The sequence below is a fragment of the Stegodyphus dumicola genome, chromosome 2, assembly GCF_044657685.1.
Source record: "Stegodyphus dumicola isolate Sdum_Otavi_A_Nest chromosome 2, ASM4465768v1".
Taxonomy (NCBI): domain Eukaryota; kingdom Metazoa; phylum Arthropoda; class Arachnida; order Araneae; family Eresidae; genus Stegodyphus; species Stegodyphus dumicola.
The window spans coordinates 18,929,636-18,944,238 of record NC_140769.1 but is presented as its reverse complement, the minus strand read 5'-3'; the positions used below and the strand labels follow the sequence as shown (position 1 = coordinate 18,944,238).

General features: G+C 35.0%; 1 protein-coding gene across 2 annotated transcripts in view; it reads left to right on the top strand.

Moving 5' to 3' along the window:
- Window positions 1-14,354, top strand: part of LOC118184914 (BTB/POZ domain-containing protein 6-like) — a 39,580-nt gene extending 25,226 nt beyond the window's left edge. For both annotated transcript variants that reach the window (XM_035354651.2, XM_035354649.2), the window contains exon 3: window positions 12,972-14,354. In XM_035354651.2, the coding sequence (XP_035210542.1) occupies window positions 12,972-14,004 (1,033 nt within the window). In that variant the 3' untranslated portion in view covers window positions 14,005-14,354. The remainder of the gene's footprint in view (window positions 1-12,971) is intronic.
- Window positions 14,355-14,603: the final 249 nt, after the last annotated feature.

Below are 14,603 nucleotides of genomic sequence, written 5' to 3'. Positions count from 1 at the left end.
AAAATGTAAATGGGAGGTGTCTAATTTTGGTGTATGAACAATACAGTAATAATGCTAATTTATTATTTAAAAATTTCATTAAAAAAAAGTAAAAATGGCATCTTGAACAGAAGAAAACTTTTGGCATACTGTCATTTGCACTATGTCAGCCAAACACAGGGGACTATTTGACTTAATTTTAAACAGCTAGCCCCCTAGGTCTTCTTATGTTGTTTCCAATTTTTCTTTCCTTTCAAGGAATGTAAAAATTTACAGTAGAAAAAAGTACCTTTTTAGCTGCTTTAGGGAAAAGTACCATTGAAACACTTGAAAGTGTAAAACAGGAACTTGCATACAGCCTTAACATTATACATGTAACTAAAGGTAGATGCAAAATCCTTTGTAAAAAAAAACTTATTTTTTTTGTATTCAGATATTACTTATCATTTTGTGTCATTATTATTTAAAATTACAAAGGTATTTTTCTCTTGACTGTGAAATTTGGCTCGGATTTAGTCAAATTTAAAGTTTAATCATTTCAGCGGAAGTTTAAGGAAACAGATCATTCTTTATACAGATAAATAATCATAGATTGCTTGTTATTTAAGCAGATAATCAAAAGACACAAGATACGGGTATACCAAACAAGAAAACTTAAATGAATAGGAGCTCAAGCATTGAGATTATCTAGCAAAAAAAAAATGTCAGATTACCCATTTTATCTTGATATAAAAGAAAAAAAAAAAAAAGATCTCCTTTGAATTTCTATATTATCATTGGTATATAATTGCATTTTGTGACTATTTCGCATATTCTTGTTATGAAGTAAAATGCCTTTAAAAACAATATTATATTTAACAGATGAAAGAATTATCATGAGTATCAATGTATACTTTCAGTTTATCTGTACTGCATAATGTCTTTTATAAAAGAATGGGTTACGACCACAATCCGGTCCGTTTGGTACTGGATATCAGTAGTTATACTACATCAGTCAAAAAAGCCTTTAACACGTTGACTGCCAACTACGAGATAACTCGTAGATTGTGTTCTGTTCTAGGACGCCAACTACGAGATAACTCGTAGATTACGTTCTGTTCTAGGACGCCAACTACGAGTTATATCGCACTGTGTTTACTTGCCATTTTTGTGCAGCTCTGATTAAAATCGGAATATATCAGTGCTAATATTGATAGATGGCTTTTGGGAAAAGAACAAAAAATCGATGCTGGTTTGCATGAACAGAAAATTTATTAAAAAGCGAACAAAAAATATAATTATAAATATGATTAAATCGATTTGGCTTCTCGAACTGGAATCCGAAAAGTGCCATGGCAGTCAACTTGTTAAAACTGACTGGCAAAATTATGCCAAAGCTCTAAACAACATCCAGTACACAATCCCAAAGATACACTCAGGCAGTGACATTGATACACTGGTGAAATAAATTAAGAGAATTTCATATTTGATCTACGATCTCCAGAACTACTGGACAGATTTTAATAAAACTTGGTGTGAACATAGGTTGATATACTACAAACAAAATAAACATTCAACAGTTATAATAGACACACATGTTTGTATGTAACACTCATGGGAGTCTGAAGGTCTGAAACAGCGGTTGTAGAAGACACAAAAGAAATGGTTTAATAAGGGGTATGGTTCCCCTCTTACAGCCATACAGACCTCGCAGCGTGATGTCATACTGGAAATAAGGAAGTTTATTAGTTAGTGCCTGGGGCAATTGATTCCACTCGTTCAGCAACGCTGTTTCAGTTCCTGAATGGTTCTCGGAGAAGGGTTGCGAGTTGCATTTCCCCTCGCCAGAGTATCCCAGACAAGCTCTATGGGGTTGAGGTCTGGAGACCTGGCTGGCTAATCCATCCACCGAATATCCTCACTGTTGCAAAATTTGTCAACCAGAAGAGCTCTATGTGGCCTCGCGTTATCGTCCTGTAAGATGAACTCGGGGCCCACTGCACATGGGAAAAGGCGAACATAGGGCTCCAAAACCTCATCCCTATACCTCACACCAGTCACAGAACCTCTGTCGAAGATGTGGAGAGGTGTGCATCTATCTAACATGATGCCTGCCCAGACCATTACACTGCCACCGCCATAATTGTTGATTTCGTGGGTATTGGAGGGTAGGTAGCGGGTCCTTGGATATCTCCATATGAAAGAATAGCGAGAATTGGTGTTTAGTCTAAAACGGAACTCGTTGGTGAATAAAACGGTCGCCCGTTGCTCCGTACTCCAATTACTATGCTGCCTGCACCATGCTAATCAGACTCTTCTGTTCGTAGACGTGAGTGGGGCACAAACAGCCAGTCTTCTGGCAAACAACCCTATCTCATTCAGTCTTTTGGAAACAGTCACCCTTGTTACACTGGTTCCTGTGGTTGCATACAGGTGCCGAGAGAGCTGAGAAGCTTTAGCCCCTCTGTTATGCCTCACTAAAATGAAAAATAGCGATCTTCTCTGGCCGTCTTGGCTCTCGGACGCCATTGCCCAGGCTTTCTCTCAATGGATCCAGTATCCTGGAACTGTTTCCGTAGGTTACACACGACGCTGAGCCTTAAATTAAACTCTCTGCATATCTGAACTTGCGAGTAGCCTGCTTCTAGCCTCCCCACAATTCACCACCTCATTCCATCATCTAAACATTGGTGGTTACTCATTTTCACTGTTCCAATGTGAATTTAACTGATTGCTGCAAGATAACACCAAGAAATTCGCTGAGAGGTCTGCTAGTGAACACAATTTGTCTTATCCTCCATGCGCTTATAAAAGCCTTTTTCTCTGCTGGCTCTGCCCACACACACGTGTACGCTTTTCCTGTACAAAATTTGCATCTTTATCTAGAAGCAGTGATTTTCCCGTCAGTTCAGCTCTTTTCATGCACTTCAATAAAATATGCAAATTCTCTTTATTTATTTCACCAGTGTAGTTTAATCAAAGAGTTTACCTGTGCAGTGCTAAATGCTTTTTAAAATCCTCAGAGAAAAGTGAAACAGCCTAAACTTGTCAGGTCCAAGGAACTTAATCAGCTCATCAAAAAGCACAATGCTGCCAGGAGGCAATTTCAGAGGACCAGATCCAAGCAGAATAAAACCATTAAGTCTCGCACTAATTATTACTCAAAACTCCGGGCTAACTACCTGGAGTCCCTCTCCAGAGATCATAACTCTATATGGAAAGCGGTCAAAAGGTACAAAATATGCCACAACAACATTCCACCCTTTAAAGGCCTTCAAAGGATCCATTACACAGAAACTGAGAAAGCAGAACTTTTAGCACAGGATCTGGAATCTCAGTTTCGCACAAACAACATTCATGATCCCACTACAGAACAATTAATCATTGACTTTCACAACAACTCTACAACAAGCTCACACACAGATAACATGATCTTAGTCATGCCGTTGAAAGTCTGCTCGTGTGTAAAGAAGCTGGAAAACAACAAGAGGCCTGGGTACGATGTTATTAGCAACAGGATGATCAAGAGAAACGATTCGTCAGCTGGCCGGACAAACAGGATGAGCGCATACGACTGTGCTGCACATTCTGAAGGAACGCCTGTCCATGAGAAAAATTGCTTCACGATGGGTTCAACATCAATTGGCAGAAATGCAGAAATGGCTACGATATGATGCTGCCCGAACCCACCTGGAGCGCTATGAGCGCGAAGGAGATGCTTTTTTGCACCATATCATTACGCTGGATGAGACTTGGGCCTAATCGCACCAGCCAGAACTGAAATGCTAGTCAAACGAATGGCGTCACCACGGGTCACCACAACGCTCAAAATTTCGTCAGAACCCCAGCAATGTGAAAGTTATGGTGATTCTCGTGTACGACTGTGATGGTGTCATCCTAACGCATACCGTTCCCCCACAGCAAACCGTCACTGCACAGTATTATTGCTCATTTTGAGCACTATCTCCGACCAGCTTTGAGAAAAAAAACGGCGATACTTTCTGCAGAACGCTCCTGTCATTTTGCATGACAATGCTCGGCCGCATGCAGCGCAAGCTGTGACTGATTTGTTCAAGCGATGGGGCTGGGAAGTGCTTTACCATCCACCATACTCCCCAGATCTACGCCCTTGTGACTATGACTTAATTCCTAAGATGAAGGAACCACTTCGTGGCACTCGCTTCCAAACTGTTCCTGAGATTCTTGCAACAGTAGACCGGTCCATTCAAACTATCAACAAAACAGGCGCTGCTACAGGTATTCCGCGACTTCCACATCATTGGAAACGGGTTGTACACAATGCTGGCGACTATATTGAAGGACTGTAAAACATGGTGACATGAATCACTTTTGTATTCCTTGTAAATAAATAGTTGCCACTATTAAAGTTCCAACCCTCGTATATTATTTAAATTGACATTCTTTACCTGTAATTTACATTTGTGACTTATAATATAAGTGCACCAGTTGACTCACACTATCTGTATTGTATGTATGTATGTAATATATGCATCTCTAGACTCGAGGTGAAGCCAGCTCGTTTTCCCTTTCTCAGCTTTCCTACATGGCATTTTTAGGTCTTTATTGGAACTCGGCACACACTTTATTTCTGCTAGAATTACCAGTTATCTCACTCTCGTTTTACTCAAAAATTATAACTTAATAATTAACACACATATATATATACAGTCAAAAGTCGTTAATGTGGACTCATCGGGACTTCGGCGATTCCGCATTATCGATTTTTCCGGATTATAGATCATCAGTTTAAATCTGGTAAGATGGCATGCAAAAATTATAAAATTAAAAATATGAAACTGTAATTTATGAAATAAAGAACAATTATGATCTAAAAAGTATCAAAATTTACAAAAAAAAAAAAAAAAAGCTTAATATTTATTTGTTTACTTTATTAAACATTTCTTTCAATGTAAGTTGTTTAAGTTGCTTCGTTTTATGTGATAATACTTTCTCTTTAATTCTATAAACAGACATAATTTCTTGTTGAATTACAAAGTTCTGCTGTTCAAGTCTTATAATTGCTGTGTCGAGAATACCGACTAATTTGTCAATGGAAATTTTTTCATTTTCAATAACCTCTGTGTCACTTTCTTCACTATCAGAAGCGGATTATAATGACAAGGAATTTGATTTAAATCATATCAAAGAGGGAGTACATCGAGATGAAATATTACATTTAGTAAGGAATTATAAGCCAAATAAAATAAAAGCATCTGCCCTGAAGATAAGGATAGTGCTGACAGATCAACTTCCAATTTATTGCGTGCCGTAGCGTTCCCGCCTCCCCTCCAAACTTACTCAGTGCGACGCATGCGCAGAAAGTTTGTAGCTTTGTGGTCCGGATTATAGATCATTCTGGATTATGGGTGTCCGAATTAACGACTTTTGACTGTATTATGTTATTTACTAATGACAGCATTCAAAACAAGCTACATGTTCAACAAGGGGTAGGGTCCTTGACCCGTGCACCCTGGTGCTACACCGCTTCAATGTGCGAGAGAAGAATGGGTTAATTTTGGGTATATAGTGTACTGTATTGGAATATTATATTTTTGTAGTGGCCACTATAATACACAATAATTTTAGAGCTCTATAATTAGCCAATCAGAAAATATCGAAATTAAATCACTCTGAATTAAAATCAAATGCACTATGAATTAAGATTTTGCTTGAACACCTTTAACTTGCTTCCAACTTCTCCTGCTAATTCTTGCTTTCTTCAGAATTATAAAATATAATGGTACCAATTTAATGATATTGGCCTACTGAAATGTTTGGTAACTTATAAAAGGTAATATTTGTTCTGCCACAAGGCAGCTTATTCATTCTTCCTCCACTACCTATCAGAATGATTTTAAGCACTTCTGGAGTTTCCTTTAATATCTGTCATCAGTGACATTCTAGATTGATTACATGCGCACGCGTGTGTGTGTTGTTGGTAGTGGTGATAAAGGTGAAACATATTTTGCTTCCCTTAAATAAAGCTAAGACTAAACTAAATAAAATTCATGCTTTATTCTGTAAATAAAATAAAAGAGCTAACACTGTAGCCTTTACATTTAAAATCATTAAGTGAAAGAAAAACTAGCATAATGCTAACTGATAATCACACAAGAGAACAAGACATTCGCTGATACCGGCGTACGTATATATTATACTCGGCCAACCCGCCGATCGTGACGTCATCGGCCAATCAGCGGCAACCACGTTAGCTTACCGCCGATCGACCTCCGATCAAAATTTGCATGTGGAAAACTAAAGCCAACAAACAGCCCTCTTTTCCCCATGCAAAGACAAAAACAAAACTTTCACAGAAGTTCATAGTTCAATTCTATTATACGAAAACACTTATTGTCTTTAAAAACTGAAAACATCTAAACAAAACTTTCTTAAATTAACAGCAGTCGCTGCTTTTGTAAATAAGTCGGCAGTATTTAATTTACTGGTGATAAATTCAAGGTCAAACACTCCATCATTTACTAGTCTTCTAACAAAGTGATATTTTACGTCTATGTGCTTGGTTCAGCGATTTTCTATTGGCGATCTAGAAAAATCAATGGCAGACTTGTTATCACAAAATAGTTTACACTCTCTTAAATTAAACTTTAAAATTTCATCTTGTAAGACATTTTTCGTCCACATTAATTCCTTCGCTGCTTCAGATAAGGCGATATACTCCGCTTCCATGGTTGATAAACTTACACATTTTTGTTTAACAGTTTTCCAGATTACCGGTACTTCATCTAAATATAATATAAATCCTCCCATGGACACGCGGTCATCTCTATTACTTGCATAATCAGCATCTGAATTACAATATAAATTTAGATGTTTAATCTTCGATAAGTTTAACTTATATAATTTAGTACTATTGAGATAACCAAGCAATTTCAACAATGCTTCCCAATGCCTAATTCCAGGATTCTCCTGAAATTGTGATAAGATATTCACTGCATATGTAATATCAGGCCTTGTCCTGTTAGCTACAAAAACTAAATATCCTAACAGATTTCTAAAGGGTAATGTATGCATTTCTGCAACTTCTGCACTTGTAGATGGACAATTTAATTTTGTAAGAATAGTGCCCTTAGCTATGGGAAGTGAAGTTATTGGTATCTGGAAATGTTTAAATTTTTCAAAAATTTCTTCGATATATTTTTGCTGATGTACAAAAACCCCATTCTCATTCTCTAAGAATTCAATTCCAAGTAACGTTTTAGTTTTGCCTAATACTTTAAGATCAAAAAACTTACTCAGCTGTGAAATTACTTTATCTATACTATATTGATCTTTACTAAAAATCACAATATCATCTACATATAACAAGAGAATTACATTTGAACCCTTATAAACACAATTACACCATTGTATTTTCTTAAAATGTAGATTTTCTAAAGTACTTTCAAATTCACAAAACCATTCACGGCCGCTTTGATGTAGACCGTAAATGGCCTTGTGTAATAAACACACTTTATTTTTCTCTTCGATAAATCCCTCTGGTTGGGTCATATATATTTTCTGATTTAGGTTTGCATATAAATATGCGTTCTTTACATCTAACTGACAATTAGTCCATCCATATAAACATACCAGTATAGTGAAAAATATTCTTATGATTGAAAAATTTACTACAGGACTGTAAACGTCATCAAAATCTTCACCTCTTTTCTGCCTGAATCCCTGTGCTACTAAGAGTGCTTTGTATCTAACCACTTGATTCTTTTCATTTCTTTTTAGCATATAGACCCATTTGTTTCCTATTATAGTTTTATTTTCTGCCTTTTCGACTAATTCCCAAACCTTTCTTTTCTTTATTGTGTCGATTTCTTCTTTCATTGCCTTATCCCATTCTTCGGCATTTACTGATTTTCGTGCTTCTTTAAAATTTTGTGGGATAACTATTTCTACGGAATTTGCCTCTTCAGACACAGAGCTAGTCTCCTGTTCTACGAAATTAACTTTCCCTGAGTATTCGTTTTTTTCCACTAAAATCGAACTTATCTTTTTCATATTTAATATTTCTAACCTCACAATACTTTTCAATATCATTATAGGATCTAAAACGGGTGTCTGTTCCCTCTACATAATAATATATGTCTGTATGTGTTCCATCTGGCCTTTTAACTGCTTTTCTTTGCCAGTTTAAGTCTGATACTTCTTTCGGAGTAGATTTGTCATCTGACAACTTTATTTCTTCTCTAGAAATTTCCTGTTCTTCATCTGATTCTGCTAATAGCTCAGATTCCTCTAGTCTTTTAAATTTAGGTTTTGATTTCTGTTCCAAGATGCCATTTGCTGCATACAGTTTTTCATCGAACTTCACATTACAGGGTTCTATTAATTTGCGTTCTTCTGGCAGCCATATCCTATAACCCCTAGTTTCCTTCGCATATCCTACCATGATTCCTTCTTTGCATCTCATTTCTAATTTATTCCTAATCTATTTTGGCATGCCAACATGGGCTTTACAACCAAATACCTTAAAATAAACAACACTGGGTTTTCTATTTAGGAACATTTCATAAAGGGTTCGGTTGCTTTTATGACATACTCTGTTCCACGTATGTACGAAACAGCCAAGAGCTTCTGCTCACCATTCTTTTCCCATTTTACCATCATTAAGCATAGCTTTAACTGCGTCTAATGCCATTCGGTAAAAACGTTCACACGCACCATTCTCTTCTGGGGTGTACGCGTTCGTGCGTTCAACACTAATTCTATTTTTGGCTAAGTACCCTTCGAATTGCCTGTTACAGAATTCCCCACCATTATCGGTGCGTATACTTATTAATTTTCTATTCGTCAGTCTTTCCATTTGCCTATGATAATTCTTACAGTTGTAGAACGATTCGTTTTTATTTTTCATACAATACACCATTACTAATCTACTATAGTCATCTACAATAGCAAGAAAATATTTACTCCCACCCTTAGATGGAACTGGTAGTGGGCCACAAACGTCTAAATAAACCAACTGCAATGGTTTATCCGATCTTTTCGGAACAGATTTAAAAGTTATTCTACTAGATTTAGCAATAATACACGATTTACACCTCTCTATTGATTTTTCAATTTCCCTTTCACGCTTTGATTCTTACTAGTTTTCTTAATATAATCAAAATTTACGTGGCTAAATCTCCGATGCCACAGCATTGCATCGTCTACTTTATTTAACTTTCCAATTTCTGTACTGTAACCAGCTTCCCTTTTACCTGTTGCATATCTAAATGGTTTTACGTGATAAAGTCCGTCATATCGTTTAGTGTAGCATAATCTATCCCAATTATTAAAGTATATCCACATCTTCCCTTTTGAAATCACAAAATGAGCACCAGCCTTTTCTAACCTTGCTCCAATAATAAATTTCTTCTTAGATTTGGATTATATAACACATTATCTAACTCAATCCAATTTATTCGATTGCCTACTTTTACTGCAAATTTGACAGTACCCTTTCCTAGTATTTTACTTTCACAATTTTTTACAGCTAAAGACATATGTATATCGTTTATTTCTTCGAAATTTGTCATTAAATTTCTATTATTACAGAAATGAGTTGTAGCTGCAGTATCTACGACCCGATTAAATTTATCTGCGTTACCTCCTTTATCTGTAGTTGTTACATAATTTTCTACTAACATTAATTCTTTATCTTTAAAACTGTCCATTTTTATCATCTATTTTAAACTTCTGATTTTTACTTACATTTTCTTTACATTGAGCAATTAAGTGCCCAAATTTGTGACATCTGAAACAAGGTCCTATTCTCATATTCCCCATTTTTTTCTTAGATTTAGTTTTATTTTCAACTTTATCATCTTTCCCTGCGTTTAAACTAATAGTATTAAACGCGCTTACCTTGCTGTCTTCTAAATCGCGAATTACCTGGCGAAGTCGGCTGTCTTCCCTTACCAGCTCTTCAGCAATTCTTTCCAGCGTAAAATCTTCGTCCTTCCACCTATAGATCAATTGTACAATGCCGGAGTATTCCTGGGGTAATCTTCTTATTGCCTGGAATTCTTTAAAAAGATCTGCCAAGTTGTGACCAGCTTCAGCCAACTCCTTTGCAGTCATTCTTATTCTTGCGATGAATAATCCTATTTCTTCATTTGGCGTATATCTAATACTAAAAAATTCATCCAGTAACTGAATTATCCTTACTCTTGTTTTGAGTTCGAATTGATTCTGTAGAACTTCCCATGCTTCTTTACCACTTGAACATTCTTGTATCAGCGGCCTGAACTCAGCTTTAATTCCGTAATATAATGTAGTGAAGGCTCTGTTCTCTCTCAGTGTGAACTCCTGCTTTTCACGCCTTGTTGCACTTTTATTTAATTCTTCTTCTTTGTCCTCTATGAAGCTCCAACAATTTATATCCAGTAACAGCATTTTCATGTCGACTTTCCATCGATCCCAGTTGTCATGGTTTAACAACTCAAAACCTTCAGGTAGTAATGACATCTTCAATTAAGTGTGAGCACAACGACTTGAACAAACTTCTAAGACAGGTCAGCTTCTTTTCGTGGATAACGGCCCTCTTCACCTACATTCCTTCAATGCTTAGTTGAACTGGATGACTGATTAGCTGTTGGCGCTGGGCCCATAACCCTATTGGTAGTGGTGATAAAGGTAAAGCATATTTTGCTTCCCTTAAATAAAGCTAAGACTAAACTAAATAAAATTCATGCTTTTTTCCATAAATAAAATAAAAGAGCTAACACTGTAGCCTTTACATTTAAAATCATTAAGTGAAAGAAAAACTAGCATAATGCTAACTGATAATCACACAAGAGAACAAGACATTCGCCGATACCGGTGTACATATATATTATACTCAGCCAACCCGCCGATCGTGACGTCATCGGCCAATCAGCGGCAACCACGTTAGCTTACCTCCGATCAAAATTTGCATGTGGAAAACTAAAGCCAACATGGGTGAGAAAGAATGAGATGGTGGCTGAGTACTAAAGTTTTCTCTTCTTTTATGACCAAAAGATCAAAAGATAATATCAAAAGTATGTTTCAAAGTCTATTAAACAAAAAGTGAAATTGCTGCAAAAAAAATGGATAAAAGCATATCCTTTGTTTATCTTTAACGCTGCGGCACGCAATGAATTGGAAGTTGATCTGTCAGCACTATCCTTATCTTCAGGGTAGATGCTTTTATTTTATTTGGCTTATAATTCTGTACTAAATGTAGTATTTCATCTTGATGTACTCCGTCTTTGATATGATTTAAATCAAATTCCTCGTCATTATAATTCGCTTCCGATAGCGAAGAAAGTGACAGAGGTTATTGAAAACGAAAAAATTTCGATTGACAAATTAGTCGGTATTCTCGACACAGCAATTATAAGACTTGAACAGCGGAACTTTGTAACTGAACGAGAAATTATGTCTGTTTATAGAATTAAAGAGAATGTATTATCACATAAAATACGAAGCAACTTAAACAACTTACATTGAAAGAAATGTTTAATAAAGTAAACAAATAAATATTAAGCTTTTTTTTTTTGTAAATTTTGATACCCTTTAGATCATAATTGTTCTTCATTTCATAAATTACGGTTTCATATTTTTAATTTTATAATTTTTGCATGCCAACTTACCAGATTTAAACTGATGATCTATAATCCGGAAAAATCGATAATCCGGAATCGCCGAAGTCCCAACGAGTCCAGATTAACGACTTTTGACTGTATTACTTTTTGCAGAATCAGAGTAAGCATGCATTATAGTCTTCTTGCTTAAAAATAAAGAATTTTGTAACTCTGTGTTTCTTATCTGATTATTGTTATACAGCAGGGTTTCTTAAATTATTTTCAGTTGCGACCCCCCCCTTTTTATTGCTGAGAGTTTTTTGCTACCCCCCGGACCCCATAATTATTTACAAAAATTTTGTGGGACGTCATAAGTATTGTGCAAATCAAACACATGTGTGAGTGAAACTGTCAGTATTTTCACTTGTACTGTAATATACTACTTCAGTTTTAGGCCATTAACTTTAATTTCTAACTTTAAGACATAGAACAATGTGAGCATTTTAAATTAGTAATAAATGAAATGACTGCGTCACGTGCAAAGCAAGGAAAATGAACGTTTCTATTATAAAAAGAATGTATTGAAACTTTTTCTTTTTTTGTTCTTTGTCTGTATTGTCTTATCGTTATTTATTTTCAGATACATTGTGTAAAAATATTTACTAATTGTAAAATTATTATGATAAGTTAAAGAAATATCAAAACTGCTAAACTTCGTGGTGACCCACATTTTAAGAAACCTTGTTATAGAGGGTGCCCACAAAAAATTACCCCACCTTCATTGCCAGTGTCATGCATTTTCTCTGCATATTGCATCAAAAAGAGAGTGTCCATTTTGTCATATTATTGCCAGAGGAAAGTTAAGTTTTCATGGATTATACTGTATAATTTTTAAATGTTTTGCATCATTTATTTTAATACAAGCCATTTGCACTTCAAGTCTAAAATAATTATTATTCAGAAAAAAAGCTGAAAATTTTGATAAAAATTATTAATTAGATATGTTATGAATTAAATGCTTTTTTTTAAATCACTCAAATAAAAAAGTAAAAAATAATACTTAAAACTGTGTCTATTGCTTTTGAATTGCGTACTTCGTTAATCATTAACAGACAGTTTAAATTTGAAAGTTAAAATCCTGTGCTTTGCTGAACAGCAATATGTTGACACGTAGAATATAGAAGTATTTTACTTCAGACAAAGACAGCAAATAAAATTCTAAATCACTCAATTTGTTTATCAAGAATTCATTAAATTTGCATGAAACTTGAAATTTAAAAAAAAAATTCAAAATTTAAGCTTTAAAGCACATATGTTTGAAGGAAGGACAACATGTATTCAAAATGTTATCTCCCTAGGTGTCATCTCTCCATGGAGTGTTACACATACATAAGGATTCTTCATTATTTTATAAAAGAGCTTATAATTTGACTTTTGATTCTTTGTTTATAGGTACATCTATTGTGGTAGAGTTCATCTTGAAAACTGGAATTGTGCAATAGAATTGTTACGAGCTTCACATAAATACCAAGTGGATCCACTTGTCCAATACTGTGGAAGATTTCTGGAAAGTGTCGTTACAGTGTGCAATGTTTGTTATATCTATAACGAAGCCTGTATGTATGCACTTATGTCCTTAAAAGAAAAATGTCTAAGGTTAATCTTAGATGCAGGCTTTGTTGTATTACGCAGCAAAGCTTTTGAGATGCTCAGCAAAGATTCCGTTATGGATATTGTTACTAATCCCTGTTTGAATATAGGAAGTGAGTTAATGGTTTTTGAAGCATTACTTAGATGGGCACCAATGCAATGCTGCAGGATGGGAAATCAAGTCACTGAAGCAAACATTTTACATGAATTGGAACCTTTCTTGAAATATGTTTGTTTTGATGACATGTCAGATACTGAAAAAAGTGCACTCCCAGCAGCTGTTCTATCATGTGTAGAACCTAATAATAGAAATCGGTTACCTTTATGTGTACCAGACACACTTATGGCATATACTTATTGCCTAGGTTTCCAGATTGATCAAGAATACACCGAGCTCATTGCAGATTCACTCTGCTGTGTACGTTTTTCATTCGATACATCTCTATATATAATTGGAATAAAATTTGTTGTTGCTGTTTCAGAGTTTCCCCATCATTTTCCTCTGACTTTAGTAAAGGAAAGTGCTACTGCCTCCAGTAATATGTTCACCATAAATTTAGCATCTGCATCCTGGAAAGAAGGTTTGCATTTAAATGATCGCAAGCGCTACGAGGCTTTAATTCGTCTGCGCCAGCCTTGCCATTTAGAAGCTAAAACTGTATATAAAATGTATTCTGTGGATAGAACTCAAAATGCTCAGTGTCCCAAAACCCAACTATTGAGTAGAACTGTACTAACAGAATGGGGTCGTGTAAATATATCCCTTCATTCTCAAAGTATTTGGGGCATCACTGGATTCCATTTCATTTGTGACACGGGTTCCGTTTCCAAATGAGACCATTTTCTGTTGAATTTTTTTTAGCCATGTTACTGAAATTTTTCAAAGTTTTCTATTGTACATTTTGGTTATGTAGTTTATCCTACAGTGTACTCTGAGTGGTATATTGTAAACACAAGTACAAATACTATGTATATTCAAATTTTGTACAAATCATCATGGCATGTCATTTCGCAGTCTGTTTTGTGAGTAAAATGAATATTTTTATTAGAATTTGAGATATATCTGTATATTTAATATTTTTCATGTAATCTCATCTTATGTTTATAAATTGTATAAATCCACTTTTGAGGTATTTGTAATATGCCATGCTGTTTCAGGTATTAATAAATAATCATAAAATTTTATTTTTGTGTAAATTGTTTTAAATACATTATTCTAAAAATGTTTTTAGTTTTAGTTAGTCTAAAAAGATTTTATATTTTTATAGTTTATTATTATTTCAGTTTAAAGTGTTTAATATATACCAAATATAATTATTTGGTATGTGAACTTGCAGTTAATGTTTTGCTTCAGGAGTATCTTGTGCAAAATTAAGCGTAAATATGCAAAAACTTTTTGAAATTTTAATTTTTATATTAAATCATCATCTTTTC